General features: G+C 45.0%; 2 protein-coding genes across 5 annotated transcripts; one reads left to right on the top strand and one right to left on the bottom strand.

Moving 5' to 3' along the window:
• Positions 1–156: 156 nt before the first annotated feature.
• Positions 157–11,866, top strand: plcd4b (phospholipase C, delta 4b). Of its 4 annotated transcripts, none has more exons than XM_070552916.1 (16): positions 157–290; positions 3,366–3,419; positions 3,485–3,643; positions 4,312–4,522; positions 4,628–4,757; positions 4,997–5,228; positions 5,873–6,074; positions 6,207–6,351; positions 6,618–6,770; positions 7,328–7,486; positions 7,853–8,003; positions 8,089–8,205; positions 8,452–8,630; positions 9,277–9,409; positions 10,921–11,070; positions 11,139–11,866. In XM_070552916.1, exons 2-16 carry the CDS (start codon positions 3,401–3,403, stop codon positions 11,228–11,230), a joined length of 2,232 nt encoding a protein of 743 aa, XP_070409017.1. In that variant the 5' UTR covers positions 157–290; positions 3,366–3,400; the 3' UTR covers positions 11,231–11,866. The 4 variants fall into 4 exon arrangements, with proteins under 4 accessions (XP_070409017.1, XP_015830301.3, XP_015830303.3 ...); XM_015974815.3 differs by having other exon boundaries at positions 4,312–4,540; XM_015974817.3 differs by lacking the exon at positions 157–290 and adding an exon at positions 2,002–2,068 and having other exon boundaries at positions 4,312–4,540.
• znf142 (zinc finger protein 142) lies at positions 7,317–18,313 on the bottom strand. Its single transcript, XM_015974811.3, has 9 exons — positions 18,154–18,313; positions 17,161–17,601; positions 16,951–17,046; positions 16,011–16,835; positions 15,749–15,926; positions 12,917–15,209; positions 12,530–12,635; positions 11,872–12,376; positions 7,317–7,455 (listed from the first exon to the last, which is right to left on the bottom strand). Exons 2-8 carry the CDS (start codon positions 17,597–17,599, stop codon positions 11,886–11,888), a joined length of 4,428 nt encoding a protein of 1,475 aa, XP_015830297.3. The 5' UTR covers positions 17,600–17,601; positions 18,154–18,313; the 3' UTR covers positions 7,317–7,455; positions 11,872–11,885.
• Positions 18,314–19,993: the final 1,680 nt, after the last annotated feature.

The following is a 19,993-nucleotide window of genomic DNA, read 5'->3' as shown; positions in this document are numbered from 1 at the left end:
CCGAGGTGAATGAGCCTGACCAGATGCATCAGTCGGTCTGAGGATGGTGGACTGAGGGAGTGGCAGGACAGGAAGGGTGGTTAGTGAGGAAGGAGGGGGAGTGGAGCAGAGCAGGCCCTGCAGGGAATCAGATTTCTCATACCCAGCAGTGAGACTGAAGGGAAGGGAGGAGCCACACCTCTAGTGTTTAAAGGCTCAAAGCAGAGCGGCTAGTACCGGGTCTCCCTGAGTCTTTCTTCCTTCAGACATCTTTGGCCTGAAGACCACCCTCCTCTAGCCATAATTCCCTGGTAAGTACCATCTGTTTTCACATCTAACTTAAATGAAAATGATGTCTTTCTGAGTCATTCACTGTTTCTGTCTGCCCCAGGTTCAGATTTACAGTAAATATCCTGCAGAATTTCTAAGAGTTGTGCTTAACTGGACTTCATTCCTTGTTGGATGCTGCTGGTTGTTATGACACATTCATTGTTCCTCACTATCCCGTCAGATGTCCCTCTGAGTAATGACTCTGTGCAGTCTTTAATCTCTGATGACTCAAACCCTAAAATAAAACAACTAAACTGCAACTGAAAACTTTAAATTTTGAGTCTGGAAAAGGGTGTATTAAAAAACCTTCATGGAAAATAAAAGTGACGCTGCTGCTCTGTAGGGAAGCAGAAAAACAATAGAAACTTGCAGGAATCCACAAAAGAAAGAGCTGTGGAAAGTAAAGCGTCACGTTTCCTTAGAGGGATGTTAAAATGAGAAGCTGCTGCAAATGGATTGGTTTCATGGTGTTGTGGTGTGAAACTCGTAAAGCTGCCAAAGGAAGCTGCAGCTCCGCGATATTAAACAAGCAGAGCACAATGAAAGGAAAGGACCAAGGTCCACCGGCAACACGGAGCCTTTCCTGTCTGGATCAGTTTGATCCTTGGAGAACATTGATATCAGGAGATGGTTAGATTTCACTGTGAAGCTGCAGGTTTACAGATCATTTCTCCTCTGCTGTGTCAGATTCTTTCCTTTTGATGAGACAGAAGAAACTCTGGAAGCAGATGTTCTTTAGCTGACCACATTAAAATATACTGAGATACATTTAAAACCATTTACAATAATAAATGAAACAAACCCAAAATGGTGTGGATAAAAATATTGTCATGGCTTAGACAGTGCATCAACCACTTGCATAAAGACAACATGGACAAGCAGTGCTGCTATAAAAGCAGAGAAAAGCTGCTACAGGAGCCCAAAGGTCCAAACAGAAGTCAATGCAGACAAAATGTGTTTTGTCAGGAAAGTGTGTGTGTGTGTGTGTGTGTGTGTGTGTGTGTGTGTGTGTGTGTGTGTGTGTGTGTGTGTGTGTGTGTGTGTGTGTGTGTGTGTGTGTGTGTGTGTGTGTGTGTGTGTGTGTGTGTGTGTGTGTGCGTGCGTGCCAGTCTTACACAAAGTATGGATTAAAACATTTCAGCTCATGTTTTAAAGCTGGAAACAAAACCGGAAGGTTTCCTTCTCTGTGGATTTTTAGAGCTGCTGCAGCATGTATCCTGGTGAATAAGTGTGCTGCTGGTTTAAATCCGTTCTGCTTTAGTCATGAACAGACTGCTGAGTAGGAGAGGTTTTGCTGAGTCAGCACTCAGGCTACACTATCCCCTCTGCTAATGACAGATTCGATTGCTGCGTTGGCTTTCCTGAGTTATTTAAAAAACTAAACCTAAATCTTCTCCACCACCATTTTACAGCACACCTGATTATAGTACAACACAATGGGGTGGCTGGTTTCCTCGCTCTGGGGTCAGATGTTCAAGGCATTGTGGGTAAAGTGTGATTGTGGGGAAAACTATTATAGTCCTAAGTTGTCCAGCTGTTATATTATTGTTAACTGATAATAAAAACAAAATATATATAATGTAAATACGAATAAATAATAGTTGGAAATTAGAATTTCATTTTTGATTATGTTATTCAAGGGAATATGTGTTTATCGGTAATCAATGAGTCACGGCTTCTCTGGGATTGATTGGCAGTACCTTAATTCTCCACTAGGGGAGCGCATCTGAAATCGCTTTGTGATTCTCCCGTTTTTCGGGTAAAAGTGATCAAAAGGCTTGTAATCTGTTTATTATTAAGACATTTTATAGCACACCCTTTCTTGTTTTGTGAACTTTAGAAGCATTTAATCATTTTATGAGTAGTGATGGTTTGGTTTTAGCGGTTCAGCTCTATGTTTATGTTTATTTATTTGGCAGACGCTTATCCAAAACGACTTACAATTTATAACCTGTAGGGCATGCTGTGATCTGTGGGGGAAACCGGAGTACCCGGAGGAAACCCACGCATGCATGGGGAGAACACGCAACTCCACGCAGAAAAGCCGCAGCCGAGTTTCTAACCTGCGACCTTCGTGCTGCGAGGCAACAGTGCTAACCACTGTGCCACCATGCAGTTCTAACCGTTGGAATAACGGCTGGAGCTTTAAACGTCATTTATCTGTGTAAAAATATAGATATTTAGCTATGTAATTATTTATTTATTTGCTATTTTATTGTGGAGACAAGTAGGAAAGTCTCAAGTGAACGGTTTTTTAGTTTTTTATTTATTGATTACATGTTAGGCTACTGTGCAATGCATATATGTTGGGAGCCCTATAATCAACAGTTGTGTCGTCGTTACTTTTTTGTTCGTAAGTTAGATCTTTTACTGTGTAACAATAAAAAATGTAAATACTGTTTTGTTCATTAGGACTGCATTAAATCACGCATCTGAGAATCACTTTGGAGAAATCACGTCTTCCCTGTTATCAGGGGTTTCACAAAAGTTCTACACCTCTGAGAAATTAGTAAAATTAAAATTTTTTGGAATTATTTGCATATTAGAAAGATTTTCCTTCCCTGTAATCTCTTAAAAAGTTTTTCAGAGATCGTAGTGCTTTTTACTTGCTATTCTCCATAATGACACCTGACCATTAGTGTGCTGTTCAATGCTATTCTCCGTAATGACACCTGACCATTAGTGTGCTGTTCAATGCTATTCTCCGTAATGACACCTGACCATTAGTGTGCTGTTCAATGCTTAAAGACATTTCTTTGAGGAAATTGGACAAACCAAAACATTCTCTCCAGCAGAGGAACAGTATTGAGCTTTAAACATGAATAACGTTAACAAATCCAGCAAATTCCTAAGGAATGGGTCTCCTCCAGCTGACTGATGGCCGACAGCCCTGTGGGGATGACCTGGTTGTAGAAAGTCTGAAGAACAATTGATCAAAACCACTTTAAAAGATTACAGGGAAGTCTGGCCGCTGGGAAGGAAAATGATCAGGACTGGATCAGAATTATTTTCCTGGTATCTAACTGGGTGAACGTTGAGCTTTTTTGCTTTTACAGCTGCTCGTCTCCACCGGAATGTTTCAGGGATAAAGATGGATCCCGAAGGTTCATGTGAGTTCTCCCTCAGACTGCAAGTCTGTTGTAATTCATGATTTCTAAGTTGTTGCTGTCAGTAGGCACTGAAGATGATCCTCATGTCAAGCTGATGATGGAAGGCTCGACTCTGAGGAAGGTCAAGTCCCGCTTCTGGAAGAAGCAGCGGCATTTCCGCCTTCTAGAGGACGGCCTGACAATCTGGTACAAGTCTGGATGGGCGGGGAAAGGCCATTCCAAGTGTGAGTGCAGAAGCAACTTCTTGACATCTTTTTTTTATTTATCAAATGAGCCATCAAAGTAAAGCACAGTAGGCTGTTTGAATGGATAAAACGCCGACTGATGCCAGACCAACTTTAAAAACTGAATGTGTCTGATGTTTAAGGTAAAATACTCCATCAGTCTTTCAGTGTGTTGTTATTTGATAAACTGTCTATCCATGTTAGAAAATAAAGAGATTAGATTGGAGATTAAAAGGATAAAGGGTTTTGTAGTCGGTAACCTCCGTGTGTCTTCAACAAATGTTGAGCCTGAACTCCTTTAGAAGTTCAGACAGACACGGGGACAGAACCAAACCCAGGAATTACACTTGAGTAGCGATGATGATGGTGAGTGACGAGGGCTGAGGCAGCTGAAGGCGTCAGACTGGATGGCGTTGTTCTGCATCTTCGAGACGTGGAGCTGATGTGGGTGGTAGATGTCCAGATTAGAGATGGAAGAGTTGCACGGATCAAAGGTCAGGAGAGAAGGATTCAGGAGATTAAACTCTAAATGTAAAAAGTCTTGTGAGAGTAACTCCTTAATCTGGCAATCAGTCATCCCTGTTAAACCTTCTTTCTTTAGTCTTTATCGGACTAAATGGATCAAAAACGATTTCTAATTTCTCTCCGATTACAATTCGATGTCTCAGTCTCCGTGTCGGATTTGGAAGCGGTACGCGAGGGCCACCAGTCCGAGGTTCTGCTGAGCATCGCTGAGGAGTTTCCTGCTGAGCTTTGCTTCACCCTGGTGTTCCACGGTCGCCAAGGCAACCTGGACCTTGTGGCCGAGACCCCAGATGAGGCCCAAGCCTGGATCCAGGGAGTCCGGAAGCTGATCCACAAAGCCCAGAACATGGATGAGCAGGGAAGGCAGGACCAGTATCTTTAACGACTTCAGGGCTGGTTCTGACTTTTGGTTTATGTCACACCCTCCTCTCTCTGAGATGTTCCTGAACCTCCTCTCAGATGGGTCCGGGACTGGTTTCTGAAGGCTGACAAAAACAAAGACGGGAAGATGAACTTTAAAGAAGTAAAGAAGCTGCTGAAGATGATGAATGTGGACATGAACGAAGACCACGCTCTTTGTCTCTTTACGGTAAGGATCCGATCTGAGGACCTGCAACGTGCTAGAGGGCAGACTGAACATCGATCATTTTAATGACAGACGGACCCTAGTCCCGTCTCTGTCTTTTGAAAAGATTTTAGTAAAAAGAACTTCTTCTCAAAATGAATATGAAAGATTTGGCTGTTTGGAAGTGAAACATCAAGAAATAAGAGATAAACAACAAATATGCATCAAGTAGAAGATATGTTGTTTATTGTTTATTTCTACAGATGGCGGATAAATCAGAAACTGGCTATTTGGAAATCGAGCAGTTTGTTCACTTCTATAAGATCCTGACCCAGAGAGACGAAGTCTGGAAGGTGTTCCAGGATTACTCTGGGGATGGAGAAATACTGACGCTGGAGGAGCTGGAGTGCTTCCTGAGGGTGGAGCAGCAGGAAGGACAGCATAGTTCCCATCGTGCCGAGGAGCTAATTCAGCGTTACGAACCTTTGGAATCAGGTACATTTTATTATACAACACCAGCATTAACTAGTGACCCAGAAGCTGCTATTTAGTGATCAACACCTTTCAACCCATCCATCAATTATTATTTGCAGCCATATTTAAAAACAGTTCTACAGATGGTCAGAAGTCTTTATTAATATTTTACATCTTAACTTCTTTCTTTATGTTGAAGTAACTTTACTTCATCCTTGGTGCAGCTAACTTATGGGATTCCTCAGGGATCAGTCCTTGGTCCCTTTTCTTTGTTATTTCTATGCTTGTTCATGTATCACATTTAAAATTGCACGACACATAATCATGATTGTTGTTAGAAAATGCAGCAAACTGGGAAGCAGGTCATTTCTTTCAGGTTGTTCATACTTCTGCTTCTTGTCCTCTTGATGACTTTACTGAGACATCTAATCTTGTTACCAGGACTAAACAGCACACGTCAGATTTTATGTTCATGTTAAAGTCTTACTGCTCTAAACATTTAAGGGTAAATATTACCACGACCCATAAATGACACCCAGCTCATCGTTCCTGTTATTAAAGTTCTGCACTGCTGAGTACATCCTAGGATTATTAATCAGTGTTACACTATTATTTTATTGTTATTAATACACAAACTGCTGATTATTATCTTAATCTCTGTGAAGCTGTGAACCAAAGTGCCATGACCATGGATGGCTTCCAGGCGTACCTGTGCTCCCTGGATGGCTCCATCTTTAAACCTGAGCTCCTGGAGCTCCATCAGGACATGACTCAGCCCCTCAGCCATTACTTCATCTCCTCCTCCCACAACACCTACCTCCTGGAGAACCAGCTGACAGGACTGAGCAGTTTGGAAGGCTACATCCAGTACGGGCTGCCTCAAATAGAGACGAGTGATTAAAACTATATGGGATACGTTGGGTCATAGATGAAACAGAGAAGTTTTAATAGAAAGTCAGTAATAAAAGTGCAAATTAGTGAGTGTTTATATGTCTGTAGGGCCCTGAAAAGAGGCTGTCGCTGTGTAGAGGTGGACAGTTGGGACGGGGATGACGGAGAGCCTGTTGTGTATCACGGCCACACGCTTACTAAAAAAATCCTCTTCAAAGATGTTATTTTGACTCTCAGGGATTACGCCTTCAAGGTAAGGAAATTAACCGGTTCCTGTTTTTGTTTTCCCCTCAACAGAACTGCTCAGTGGTCTTTTGATTATCGAGCATGCTGGGATTCTGGATTAGCCACTAATTAAGAGACAGGAACTTGTAATGTACTTGAGCCGCCGCACAGTAGGCAGAATAAAACAAATCCTTAATACTTATCCAGACTTGGTTGTTGGTGATCCTCAAAACAGCCAAAAATTACTCTGAAATATTATATAACAACAAAAATAACAGTACCTTTATTTTCTAGGTGTCAGAGTTCCCCGTCATCGTGTCTCTCGAGAACCACTGTTGCTTGGAGCAGCAGACTGTCATGGCCAACCACCTTCGCCAGATCCTTGGTGACATGTTGCTAACTGCTCCTCTGGATGGACAGATCCCTGAACGTCTCCCTTCACCGCAGGTCACAATCTTGTCAGTTTGACCAAAGCTGCTGTGACTTCATCATTCCTCAACTTAGTTTAAAACTCTGGAATTTAAAAATTCTCACCCTTTTTTGAATGTTTTCATTCTTTCTCAAGGACAATGGACAGACAGATAGATGATAGATCGTGTTTATTGTTTATTACAGGATAAACCAAATGTTGTAAAGTAAAATTAAAATAATGTAAGTAAACAAGAAAAAAAGCTAATATCTATTTATTTTGAACATTCCCAGAAACATTTGATCATTCGTGGTTCTACTGCATTCACTCATAAACCTCTTTAAAAATAGCAGGTGAACTTCAGTATATTGGATATTTTAAAGATTTATGCTAAAAGCACTAACATCATTCAGAGGCTCTTCTCCATCAGAGCACTTAAAATAATCAATGTTAACTTGGAGCGATGCGGAGTCCTGTGCAGGTTTAGTCAATAATGTTGCAGTGCAGCATTTAGTTAGGAGCAACAAGACGGAGCACCTCCTGTTGCTTTGCTGTGGACAACCGACAGCTCTCTCTCGCTCTGTGTGTTTTACAGCAACTGAGGGGGAAGATTTTACTCAAAGCCAAGAAAAGTGGCGGTCTGGAAACGCGTCTCGATGAAACTCTGGCATATGAAGCCAGTGATGAGGAGGAGGTGGCTGATGGGGACCCGGAGAGCCCGACCTTAAAAGATCCACAAGCAGAGGAGAACAAGGTGAGTTTAGCTTTTTATTAGAATTAAAACTCAGTACTTAATTATTTATTAAGAATTCTGACATTGCATCAGGGCCACTCTGGTGAAAGAACAAATCTTTTATTGTATTAAGCTTTTAGAGTCTGTGTGAAGCACTGGAGAAAGTTTGTCGTAGAATCTACAGAAGAAGTAATAACATAAACCAGTTATTGATGTGAGAAGTGGCTTGCCATGAGAATAAAGAATCAAAGGTGTAAATAAATATTAAACACAAAGGTATCTAGAAACCAAAAGTTGCTTTTTATAAATTAAAATATAAACCCAGTTTAGCTGTGGTTTTTAATGCTTGTGCACACTAATTTAATATCACGTCCCGTCCTCTCGCAGAAGTCCAAACTGTCCCGGGAGCTCTCCGACTTGGTGGTTTACTGTAAAAACGTGCGCTTCCAGGGCTTTGAGCAGGCCCGGTCCAACGCTACGTGTTATGAGATATCTTCATTCTCTGAATCCAAAGCAAAGAGGCTTTCTAAGGAAGCAGGTATCTAAATGACGTGGATACATGCTGGATTGATTTGAACAGGACTCCTACATCCTACAGCTGTAATGATTTGCTGTTGGTCCAGGGGCAGAGTTTGTGAGGTACAACTCTCAGCAGCTGAGTAGGACCTACCCCAGTGGCATGAGGACCGACTCCTCCAACTACAATCCTCAGGACATGTGGAGCACAGGCTGTCAGATCGGTAAGAGGAGTGGTGCAGTGAGGTGCAACAGCTTATTTGTCTGAATAAAAACACATCCATGGACTGTTTACTCTGTGATGGAGTCAGAATAAACAGATGTTTCCTGTAACTTTAACTCTCACTGGCAGAGTCTGCTCAGATGTTTCCACTCCGACAGCCAGACAAAGCCTGGAAGATGACGTGATGCAGCCAAACTAACAGAAAATGAAAGTTAAGTGGATTAACTTTTTCTGTTTTTCCTCAAAGTGGCTCTAAACTTTCAGACAGCTGGTCTGGAAATGGATCTGAATGATGGGTTCTTCAGGCAGAACGGCTCCTGTGGGCTCATCCTCAAACCGGACTTTATGAGAGACGCCAACAGTCGGTTCAGCCCAGAGAAACCAGAGGAGAGACCAGGCTACAAGCCGCTACGCCTGTCCATACAGGTTTGATGCACAAATACAACTAAAAGCTATTAAGTACAGACAAGAAAAGAAACATCTAAACATCTAAACATCTAACAAACAATCAGAAGATTTTTTCTTCTATCTGCTCCTTTTCATTCAAATGTTTTTTTTTCAATATGTTAATGTATGTTGTATTTGTTTGTGTTTATTTTATACATTGTGAATGAAATAAAAGATTAAAAGAAAACAAACATCTAAACTAGGGCTGCACGATACTTCAATAGATCCACAGATCTATCGATAGACATGTGCAATAGAAAAAAGAATGGGTCGAGAAAACTTTGATAAAAAAGTTTCCTTTTATCGTTAGAAGCTATCAGGTAGCTGCATACTAGACTCACTACTTACTCCTAACCAATCAAAACCACAGACTCGGGCACGCTACATCACCAGGCCCCTCCCCCTCTCAAACCAAACAGAGCATGAGGCAGCAACATGTCACAGCGAGAAGAGGCAGAGAAAAAGTATAAAAACCAAAAATAAAATGGCCAGGGCTGCACGTGAAACATATTTTCTACAATTTAAATTTTTTTTTACAAGAATTATCGATATCGATCAACATAGAAATGTGTTATCGATATACTTTTTTTATATTGTCCATCCCTGATCTAAACATGTGTTTCAGGTGATCAGTGGGCAGCAGCTGCCAAAGGTGAACATGAAAGAAGGTTCGATAGTTGACCCGCTGGTCAGAGTGGAGATCTTTGGAGTACCAATAGACCAGGTCAAGGCGGAGACCAGTCACATCAACAACAACGGTGACACACCAGTCCCATCACTAACCCCGGCTTTCCACCGGAGCCGTTATCAGCACGTCATAGCTGCTGATAGGAACCGCTGTGGTCAACAGAACCTTTTCCACCGGAGCCGTCAGCAGCGCGAGTCGGCCGCGTCTCAGGAGCAGCATGTCGCGGCCTTTACGCGCCGGTTCTATTTTCTACGCGCGACGCCTCTGAAACGGGTCAAGTTCGACATTTTCGGGGAAGGAAAGACAGGAAATCGGACGTGGAAATGGAGAGAAGCTCCCGAGATTTTCAGAATAAAGAACGTACTGCCTTCCGGTTGCTTTACTTTTAAAAAAGGTTCCTAACTGTGCGTCCCCGTGAGAAGTTATCACCTAGCTAGCGGTCTCCTTTATTTTTCAGGTCCGTATTGGCGATTATAAAACGGACAGAACATAAAACACAAACCATGTTGTAATTTTCTCCTGCTTGTTGTTGTGTTTACTGACGAAGTCACTCGTGTGACTTCGTGCTCGGTCGGTGACAGCTGCTCCCCTGCTGCTTCGCGTCTCGTGGGAAGGGCCAAGCAGCAGCTTACGCGAGCAAGACGTGCTGCTGCAGTAACGTGCTGCTGCAGTAACGTGCTGCTGCAGTAGCGTGCTGCTGCAGTAACGTGCTGCTGCAGTAACGTGCTGCTGCAGTAGCGTGCTGCTGCAGTAACGTGCTGCTGCAGTAGCGTGCTGCTGCAGTAGCGTGCTGCTGCAGTAGCGTGCTGCTGCAGTAACGTGCTGCTGCAGTAGCGTGCTGCTGCAGTAGCGTGCTGCTGCAGTAACGTGCTGCTGCAGTAGCGTGCTGCTGCAGCAGCACGCTACTGCAGTAGCGTGCTGCTGCAGTAGCGTGCTGCTGCAGTAGCGTGCTGCTGCAGTAGCGTGCTGCTGCAGTAACGTGCTGCTGCAGTAGCGTGCTGCTGCAGTAGCGTGCTGCTGCAGTAACGTGCTGCTGCAGTAACGTGCTGCTGCAGTAGCGTGCTGCTGCAGTAGCGTGCTGCTGCAGTAGCGTGCTGCTGCAGTAGCGTGCTGCTGCAGTAGCGTGCTGCTGCAGTAGCGTGCTGCTGCAGTAGCGTGCTGCTGCAGTAACGTGCTGCTGCAGTAGCGTGCTGCTGCAGTAACGTGCTGCTGCAGTAACGTGCTGCTGCAGTAGCGTGCTGCTGCAGTAACGTGCTGCTGCAGTAGCGTGCTGCTGCAGTAACGTGCTGCTGCAGTAGCGTGCTGCTGCAGTAACGTGCTGCTGCAGTAGCGTGCTGCTGCAGTAGCGTGCTGCTGCAGTAACGTGCTGCTGCAGTAACGTGCTGCTGTAGTAACGTGCTGCTGCAGTAACGTGCTGCTGCAGTAACGTGCTGCTGTAGTAACGTGCTGCTGCAGTAACGTGCTGCTGCAGTAGCGTGCTGCTGCAGTAGCGTGCTGCTGACGGCTCCCGTGGAAAGCCGGGGTCAGACTGTGAGGACTAGAACATGAGGTCATCCTCACCTGCTGCTGTCTCACCTGCAGGTTTTAACCCAGTTTGGAACCAAACTCTGAATTTCATCATCCATGTTCCTGAGCTGGCGCTGGTCCGCTTCGTGGTGGAGGACTTCGACATGACAACGAAGAACGACTTCATTGGACAGTTTACTCTTCCCTTCACCTGCATCCAGCCAGGTGAGCAGGACACACTCCATCTCGTTACCGAGCTTTAGTTCTGATTGTAGAAATCCAATCTTTTTTAGGATACCGTCACATCCATCTGCTGAGTAAAGACGGGACGCCCATCCCCCCCTCCTCCCTCTTCGTTAACGTCAGTATTTCAGAGCTGACATGAAGAGGCCAAACCCAGAGGAAGGTCCTGGATCTCTAAAAACCTGACGGAGAACCGTACGGATCAAAGACCTGATGTTTGAACTTTGTCTTCATGAGTTAGAATCGTTTTATCCTTTAGGTTTTTCTGATGTCTAGTTTTATTCCACGCTACTTTTCAGGAGTCTGATTAAAACATGGTATACTGGTGACACCTGAATGAATCCAAACCTGAACAACAAACCTGAACTCGAAGCAATAAAAACACATTTAGTTTAATTTGATCCTAATTTGACACAGAAAAGTGTAAAAATCCTGGTCTGAATGAAAAACAGGAACATCTGCTGCATGTTGCCTAAATGTTTGTTGGAATAACAGCTGTGGAAGTTTATCGTTTCCATTTATACAAACAAACAAAGCTGCCAGGTGTCGTGTTATAGACGCTGCGTGATTAATCCACTGTTGAGCTGCAGAGTGCCTGTCTGTTTACTAATGTTAAAGAAACACGATTATGGGATGGAAATGTGTGCAAAGGCCTGTATTGTAATTGGTTTAGTGCATAGCTCTCTCTTGCTGATCGCTGACAGAGAAAAGGTCAGAGGTCATTTCTTGTTTTTCTGTACGATTACATTTAACAGGCAATAAAAAACCGTAGAGAATCTTTACCGTCTCTCTGAAGTTTACATCGCTGCCGCACACTCACGAATGTCTCCGTCCTCATTGGCTGCTCCTTGCGATGCTTCCTTTCCTAGCGTCCCCTGCAGAGCCTCTTTCAGCGTGAGACCACCACCCTCAGGATCTCTCCGCACTCCCAGCTCCACCGACGCCTCTGGATGGTGCCTCCGCAGGTGCTTCACCACCTGGAACTTCTGCTTGGCTCTGTAGGAGCAGTGGCAGCAGCTGAAAGGCTGCTGCTTGGTGTGGGACAGGTAGTGATGCCTGAGACCCGCCGGCCATCGGAAGGACTTCTGACAGAGTCCACACGCGTACGGCCGGTCGTCGCTGTGCTCCCGCTGGTGGGTCTTCAGCACGAAACTTGTCTTGAAGGCTTTGCCACATTTCTCGCAGATATAGAGACGCGTCTGGCAGTGCTGTGTGTCCCGGTGCACCCGGAGGACGTCCGCTCTGTTGGTCCGGTATTCACACTCATCACATCCGTACGGTTTCTCTCCTGAAAACGGCAAAAACTACAATTTCACCAGGAGATCAAAATCAACAAATATGAAAACTATTCATCAATTTAATTCAAGCAAAGAAACAAGACTTTATAGATTAGGGGCTTAATCTAATTTAATCTGCACCTGTTTTCGTGTGCGGCTGATACCTGTGTGCTTGGTCATGTGGTACTTCAGCTGAGTCGCCCACTTGCACTTGTAGCCACACTCTGGACAGAGGTACTTCTTCTCTTCTTGGTGAACTCTCATGTGAAGCTTTGGTAGAAACGAGTGAAAGGTTCTGTCACACAGGCGTTAGTGAGACCAAAACACACTAATCCCACCTTGCTCAGGCCATGTTTACCCACACTTTAGCAGGATTTTAGCTGCCCTTGGATTTTATGTCAGCCAACTTGGATTATATTTAACCCCCTAATCTTCTCTAACACAGCTCTGGCTGTTTTAATCTGAAGGACTACAGCTTGCAGTCTGAATGGTGAACCCTAAACAGAAAGCAGGACCGAGCCACCGTGTGTGTTTGTCCCCTCCATCATTACCTTTAACCTAAAGGGATCCGAGCACGCGTAGCTGCACCTCTCACAACCGTACGGTTTCTCTCCTGTGTGAATACGAATGTGCCACGTGATCTTCTGCTTGTTTCGGGTCTCGTACTCGCAGTCCGTGCATTTGTACAAGCGCTTGGTTCCATGTGAGCGCAGGTGCTGCTCCAGAACCAGCCGATGCCGACAAGCGAACTGACAAACGCTGCACCTGAGAGGTTTGTCCTCCGAAGGCCCCTCCTCGTGTTCACTCAGGAGGTGCTGGGCCAACAGCTGCCGGGTTTTGGCTGTGAAGCAGCAGCACTGACACCGATGAGGCAGGTGAGTTCTTTGGTGGACCTCGAGGCATTCCTTTGTCTCGAAGGATTCCTGGCAGGTGGTGCAATTCACCTCGGGGTGTCTGTCCAGTTGGTGGTTCTTCAGAACCACGTCACTGCTACAGGTGAAGTCACATTTCTTGCATGAGAACCGGGCCTGGAGCTGATGCACACGCTTGCAGTGGTTTCTCAAAGCGATCTCAGAACTAAACCGAGAGTCACAATGAGTGCAAACATCCTGCAACTCCCCGGTGTGACATCTGCGGTGGTGTCGTTGGACATCGTCCAGCGTGCAGCCTCCGAAGTCGCACCGGGAGCAGGAGTATGACGGCTGCTTGTCGTGGACCCGCTTCTTGTGCTGACGCAGTTTGGACATGGCACCAAAGGTCTTGTTGCACGTGTCACAGCTGTGACGGCCAACTCCCGTGTGCAGAGATTCGTGCTCCTCCAGGCGGTAGCGCCTCGTGGTGCCGAAGGGGCAGAACCGGCAGCGATGAGGCCCAGAACCTTTGTGCTTAAGTGATAAATGATGCTTCATGGATCGCTGCTGTCTACAGCTGAAGACGCAGAGCTGGCACTGCAAACGTTTTGGTGGATGATCTAGTTTACTGCTTTCACCAATCTCATCCACATGCTCCAGATTCGTTTCCCTGCAGGTAGACAGGTGTCGTCTGACTGTCCGTAGCTGCAGGGAGGAAAAGCTGCACAGCTGGCACCTGAATCTCCCGCCTGCTTTAACGTAAAGCCTTTGTGTGGGTGTGGGGGGACATTCTGTCGGAACCTGATCTGAACGTCCTCCTCCTTCCACTCGCTCAGATCCTGAAGCAGAAGGTTCTCTTGGGGTGAAACGTGGATTTGAAACATCTGTGGACGTTCTGGTCTCGCGTGGAAGCGCCGAACACTTCTTGAGGTGGAACTGGAGCCCTCGTCTCTGTTTGAACTCCACTCCGCAGGCCTGGCACTCATGTGCCTTAATCCTGCCAGTGCACACAGCTCTGCGGTGATGTCTCAGAGCAGTCTCCTTGCATGTTACATACGAGCATTTGTCACAGCAGTAAACCTCTTCAGACGGCACCACGAGCATCCGGACCCGCCCCTCTAGAACCATGGCTTCTGCTTGCTCCTTGTCAAGTTCCTTTAGAGCTTTCAGACGAATCTCTGCTTCTGGCAGCTGGTTTTGATCATTATTTTCCACTTCATGTGTCTGGTCTTCTGTATTTGTGAAACTCTCTTCACTTTGCACGTTCTCTTCCTCCAGCGAGCTTGCAAGCATCGATGGGTCTGATCTTTCGGGTCTGCAGCTATCCAAGGATGAAACACTTTTGCAGTTTGCATCCTCCGTTTGTGAAACTTCTGTTTGATCTTCAGCAGTTGTTAGTGTGGTCAGCACAAGGGTACAGTACGGTACAGCGCTTTCACTCACAACATCCTGAGAACCATCAAAAACAAAATTCCCAGCTCGTCCAGCGGCAGCTGAGATGAGCTGAGCTTCGGATCCACAGGTGGGCTGTTCAGGGAGTTTATGATCTACAGACGATTTCACATAAAAACCCTGCATGAACTCGGCAGAACTCCGCTCCTTTTCCTTTGCTGCGTAGTTCTCCAGCCATGCCTTGTCCCCGGGGACATACCCGTGGACTTTCCTCTTGTGCAGGAAGAGGCTGATGCTGCTGAAGGACGAATAGACACAGAGGGCACAGTGAAACTCCTTCAGCTTGGTGTGTTTGCAGTTCTCGTGGTTCTGCAGTGCTTGCCGGTAGCAGGTCGTGTACGTACAGTATTTACACCTAAAGGCAGCGCGCGTCTTCTCCTGTCCACAGTGTTTGGCCAGCATGTGGTTGCGAAGCTCGCATTTGCGCTTGCAGGCGTAAGCGCAGATCTCACAGATGAGCGATTCAGCTTGATGCCGTAATTTGTGGCTCTTTAGTTGGTCCATGCGGTGACACTGATAGGAGCACTGATCACACGAATACCTGCCAGAGGAGACAGGAAGTTCATTCAGAACACCAAACCAAAATTACTTCAGCAAAGCTGCTAGAAGAGCTGACAGGAGGTGAAGACTTCTTTTGTCCTTTCAAAATAAAAGTCATGCCTAATGTAAAGATAGTTTTCTTTTTCCAACTGCAGCCTGGACAAAATCGTAACAAATCACAAACAGGACTTTGCTCATTTAGAACGACAAACAGCAAAGCTGTTGCAGGCACCTGGAACCTCGCTTGACCCAGTTTCTGAACTTTGAGACAACATTAGGAGGGTTTACGGTAGACTCCCTTTCCTGGGGGGCCGGTATCCGGCAGGTTTTAGTTGTGTCCCTAATCCAGCTCACTTGATTCACAGCAGCTCATCAGGTTCTGCAGAACCCCGATAATCACCTGCTGGTTAAAATCAGGTGTGTTGAAGGAGGAAAACAGTCAAACGTGCTGGATACCGGCCCTGCAGGTCCAGGATGCAGAACAAGTCAAGTCTTTTTCCGTTGTTGAGATTAGAAACGTGACCTGGGGTCCCTGACTACCTGAGATCTCCTGCATGTTTCCTCATGTGGACGGTGAGATAGTGTTTCCACTTGGTGACGTAACCACATTCAGCACACATAAAGTTCTTCTCGTCCTCGTGGGTCAGCATGTGTTTAGAGAGGTAGGACTCGTCTCTGCACCTGAAATCACAGAGGCTGCACTTGTGGGGCTTCTCACCTGGAAAATAAACAACGCAAAAGAAAACAGTGGTGAATATAAGGGCTCCACCTGAGAGGGCAACATCTCTGAGGCCGTCCTTACTGCTGTGCATCAACACGTGTCTCTTCAATCCACGCTTATGTGAGGTGACGAAGCTGCACTGAGAACAGCGGTGGATCTTCTCGTTGGCGTGTAAATGTCCAACGTGCTGCTCAAACTCCATGGGGTTAAAGGTGTCAAAGGGGCAGAAGTCACAGCAAAGCCTCTCGTTTCCAGAGTGGCCGAGTCTCCGGTGCTGCAGGAAGAGGGATTTATTAGAGCAGGCGAAGCGGCAGTCCGAGCAGTGGTAGGCCAGGTGAGTTCGATAATGAGCCTCCATGTCCTCGTGGCACCTAAACACGGCGCCACAGGCGTGGTGACGACACTCTGCCGCTTTGATGCCGTGCACCTCAGAGGCGTGTTTGAGAAGATCTCTACGAACAGAACTTTGGAAAGCACAACCTTCCTGGAAACAGTCCAACGGTGTGCGGTCTGACAGGACGTTGTGTGTCTTCATGTGAGCCTTTAGGGCCCTGCTCTGGTGAAAACTTTGACCACACGTTGGACAGAGGAAGCTCTGACTTTTCATGGTGTCCTCTGAATCCACTGAATGCACGCTGGCAACATGGCGGCGGATGGCGTTCCTCTCCACAGCAGAATAGTCACACAAATGGCAGCGATGGGTCTTCTCACCAGCCTCGCGGAGTCTGTGCAAGCGCAGCTTGCTCTTACTGGTGAAGAAGCGGTTGCAGGTGGGACACTGGAGGCTGGGGTCGGGGAAGTGTAGACGCAGATGTTCCTGCAGGTGAGAGCGCATCTTGAAGCAGCGGCGACATTTGGGGCAGGTGTGGGTGCGATAAGTGTCCTCAGTCCCCTCAGCAAGGTACTCTAAAGGACAAGAGGAGTTTGTTTTGTAAAGGTTTACATCCGTAACACACTCCTGTAGGAGAAGAGATGAAAACAGGCCAGTTTTAGTCGCAAAAGCACTTGTGTATCTTCTTACCTTTGGATGGCAGAGGAGCTGCATGTGGTGATGAAGAGATGTTGTTTTCTACTGACGTTCTCAGACGTTTCCTGGATGTCGACTCAGTCCCGTTTCCTAAACACAAACAGAAAACAGCAAACAAAAGAAATCCTGCTCTACCACAATTCAACATGAAAAGCAAAAGAAAAAACCCGCACGCCCAATGACTTTGTGCACAGATGATTTTACCTGGGCTGTTCTTGGCCAGATGGTTGTGTTCCAACAGATGCACTTTCATGTTTTTTGCATTTTGAGAGACAAACTGACAGTGAAAGCACCCAAATGGCATGTGGCTTCTGCGGTGCTTTTCCATGTCTCCTTGTGTGAGAAATGATGATTTACAGGAGCTTTCGGAGCAGGGGATGAGCTTCAGACCGTGTGTCGACACCAGGTGATCCCGGTAGTCCCGATGGTTCGAGCAGCTGAACTGACAGTGGCACTCCAAGCAGGTGAATGGGCCTCTGGACTCGTGGTCTTTGTGTTCATTTTTAAAGTGTTTTTTTAGATCCAGTGGCTTAGAGAAAACCTGATTGCACTGAGAACACCTGTAGCTGTCTAACATGTGTTTACTGCATGGAGCTGATGGTCCCATCTCAGGGAAACTCTGATGTCCTTGTGTCTCCATCATGTCTGAAAACAAGTAACATGATCATATGAATTTAGACCTCAACGTTTTTTACACGTCTTGCATTTAAATTAATTTTCAGTTGAGTCAATAAGCCTGAAAATGAAAAGTATTTATTTTCAAATCACAGGTTGTTAAATATATTACAAAAATTTCTATTTTGCTGTTTTAATTGTAAAAGTTGATATTAAATAAGTAGTTATAAACCGAGTAAAACACATTCAATCTGTTTTAACCCTCCCACTGTCTTCATGGGTGACCCCGCAAGGAAAGTTGACCATTGAGCAGGGTTGATGGTTTATCCCTTGTGTCCATGTGGCAGGGGTGAGGTGGTGGGTGAGGAGTGAGAACCACCTCACCCCTGCCACATGGACACAAGGGATAAACCATCAACCCTGCTCAATGGTCAACTTTCCTCGCGGGGTCACACCCATTAGGACAGTGGGAGGGTTATAGGTTTCTGGGGAAAAGGATTAGATTTATAACATGATTTTTGCTATGTGATATAATGAATGAGACAGACAGACAGTATGATTGTAAAATAATAAAATGCTTACATCAGAAACTGGATCTGCTGGCAGACCTACCACCTGTGTTTTCACTGGATTTTCTGACAAACAAAAGACCAATCCGCCGGGATTTCCTCTCTGCTCCGTTAACCCAGATTTTATCTTTAGGGTTTAGTATACACTAAACGTCACAGAAGTTTAATTTACTCTTAACTCTAAACAGTTTAAACCGGTTTAAACACGCTATAATAAACACTGTTATTGTTAGCTAGCTTGTGTTAGCTAACTTGTTGTGAGCATAGAAATAAATTAACTAGATCCCTCGCCCGTGCTGTTCGTCAATGGACCCTGACGTCAGTACGCGGCGGCCATCTTACTTCGGACAGCTGCCCTCTTAACACTGGTGTTTAGTGGTGCATGCACCACTCTTAGCTTTCTCAATTTTCAACCGATTTTCATACGGTTTGGTTTTTTAGAAACATTAGAGACATGGCTATGAAATTTCAGTTTTGGCAGGAAACCCCTTATTTCACTCCACTTTACAGCCGTTTTCCCCCATCCTGTCAATTTCCCAGACTTACCATTTTAATGTCAACAAGATCCGCTTCTGATGAACTAGCTGTAGTTTGTAAACTGAGGTCAACTTATAAATATAAGTTTTAAGATACCTTATAACTTATCATATCAACTTATAAATAAAAACTCAAATACCTGATTGAATTTACAGAAAATAGTAAAACAAAAAAAATTAATACACATGTGACAGGATGCTCACACTGTCACAGTGTGAGCATCCTGTCACACACAGAAGCAGCAAACAAAATTTTAAGTTAAAACACCCAGTCCACAAAACAAAACTCTAGAACCTCAATGACTGAGAAAATATTTAGTTGTGAGTGCTTACCGGTGCTTACAAATAGAAAGACCCGGATGCTGAACAGGCAATGTTTTTATACCTTTTCCGGATGGTTTGCGCCTTTTTCAATAAATGAAGTGAATATCTTAACAAATCCCATAAAACACAAGACATGTTAAATTGTTACAATTTTGATGAGAACGCAACCTTAAGTTAAGGTGGACAATAATTCATTTTTGAGCTATTTGCTGAGGGAATTTTTGTTGCATGTTCGGAAGTACAAAGCAGCAAACTATCTTGCAACTTTTTTCTTTGGCTTCTATTAAAAATGACTGTCGCTCTCTAGTGGTTACTTATTACGACCCAATGGACACTTGTTTTTTATTACAAACTTGAAGATTGTTTTTTTGTTATTCTACAAAGCTATTTACAGAAATACACAAACTGAAACGAAATGCAGTTTCTCAGTAGCCTCTCCAGTGCAATAATTTGAGGTTGTCTTCACGAAAAAACATCAAACAAAACAAGAAAAAAAAAAACCATCATCAGATATTCTGGTGCTTGGTTGGTGACATTTACAACGTTTTCGATAGTGAACATTATTTTCAACATAATCCTCTAAAGTTTTATTTCATCAGATAGTGCTGCCTTTATGAAATATCATAACATTGGCCGTGTTCAAGTTGAGCAGCGCCTCGCCTGGAAAACAGACAAGAGCAGACGGACGCAGCAGGGGGAGTGGCTGAAAGCCGGCGTTTAAGTCGGACAGATTTCCCTACATGTGTAGCTCGGGGGTGACGATGGCTGAAGATATCGCGTTAGAGTTTACACTGTTTAATTATTTATTTTAATTCTGGTGCCTGTTAGCAGCTGAAACACATCCTCACATGCTTGTGGATATCATATATTGTATATGAAGACATGACTGTAATAATAAGTAAAGGTTATCAGCTGTAGGTTTAGTGTGCTCATAGGAAACGTGACAAAAGAACACAAAACACATTCCTCTTTATGGCCTATATAGTTATCATC

Source organism: Nothobranchius furzeri, chromosome 7, assembly GCF_043380555.1.
Source record: "Nothobranchius furzeri strain GRZ-AD chromosome 7, NfurGRZ-RIMD1, whole genome shotgun sequence".
In the NCBI taxonomy this organism is placed as follows: domain Eukaryota; kingdom Metazoa; phylum Chordata; class Actinopteri; order Cyprinodontiformes; family Nothobranchiidae; genus Nothobranchius; species Nothobranchius furzeri.
The sequence above is the reverse complement of the archived record's forward strand: the minus strand, read 5'-3'. Positions and strand labels throughout refer to the sequence as shown.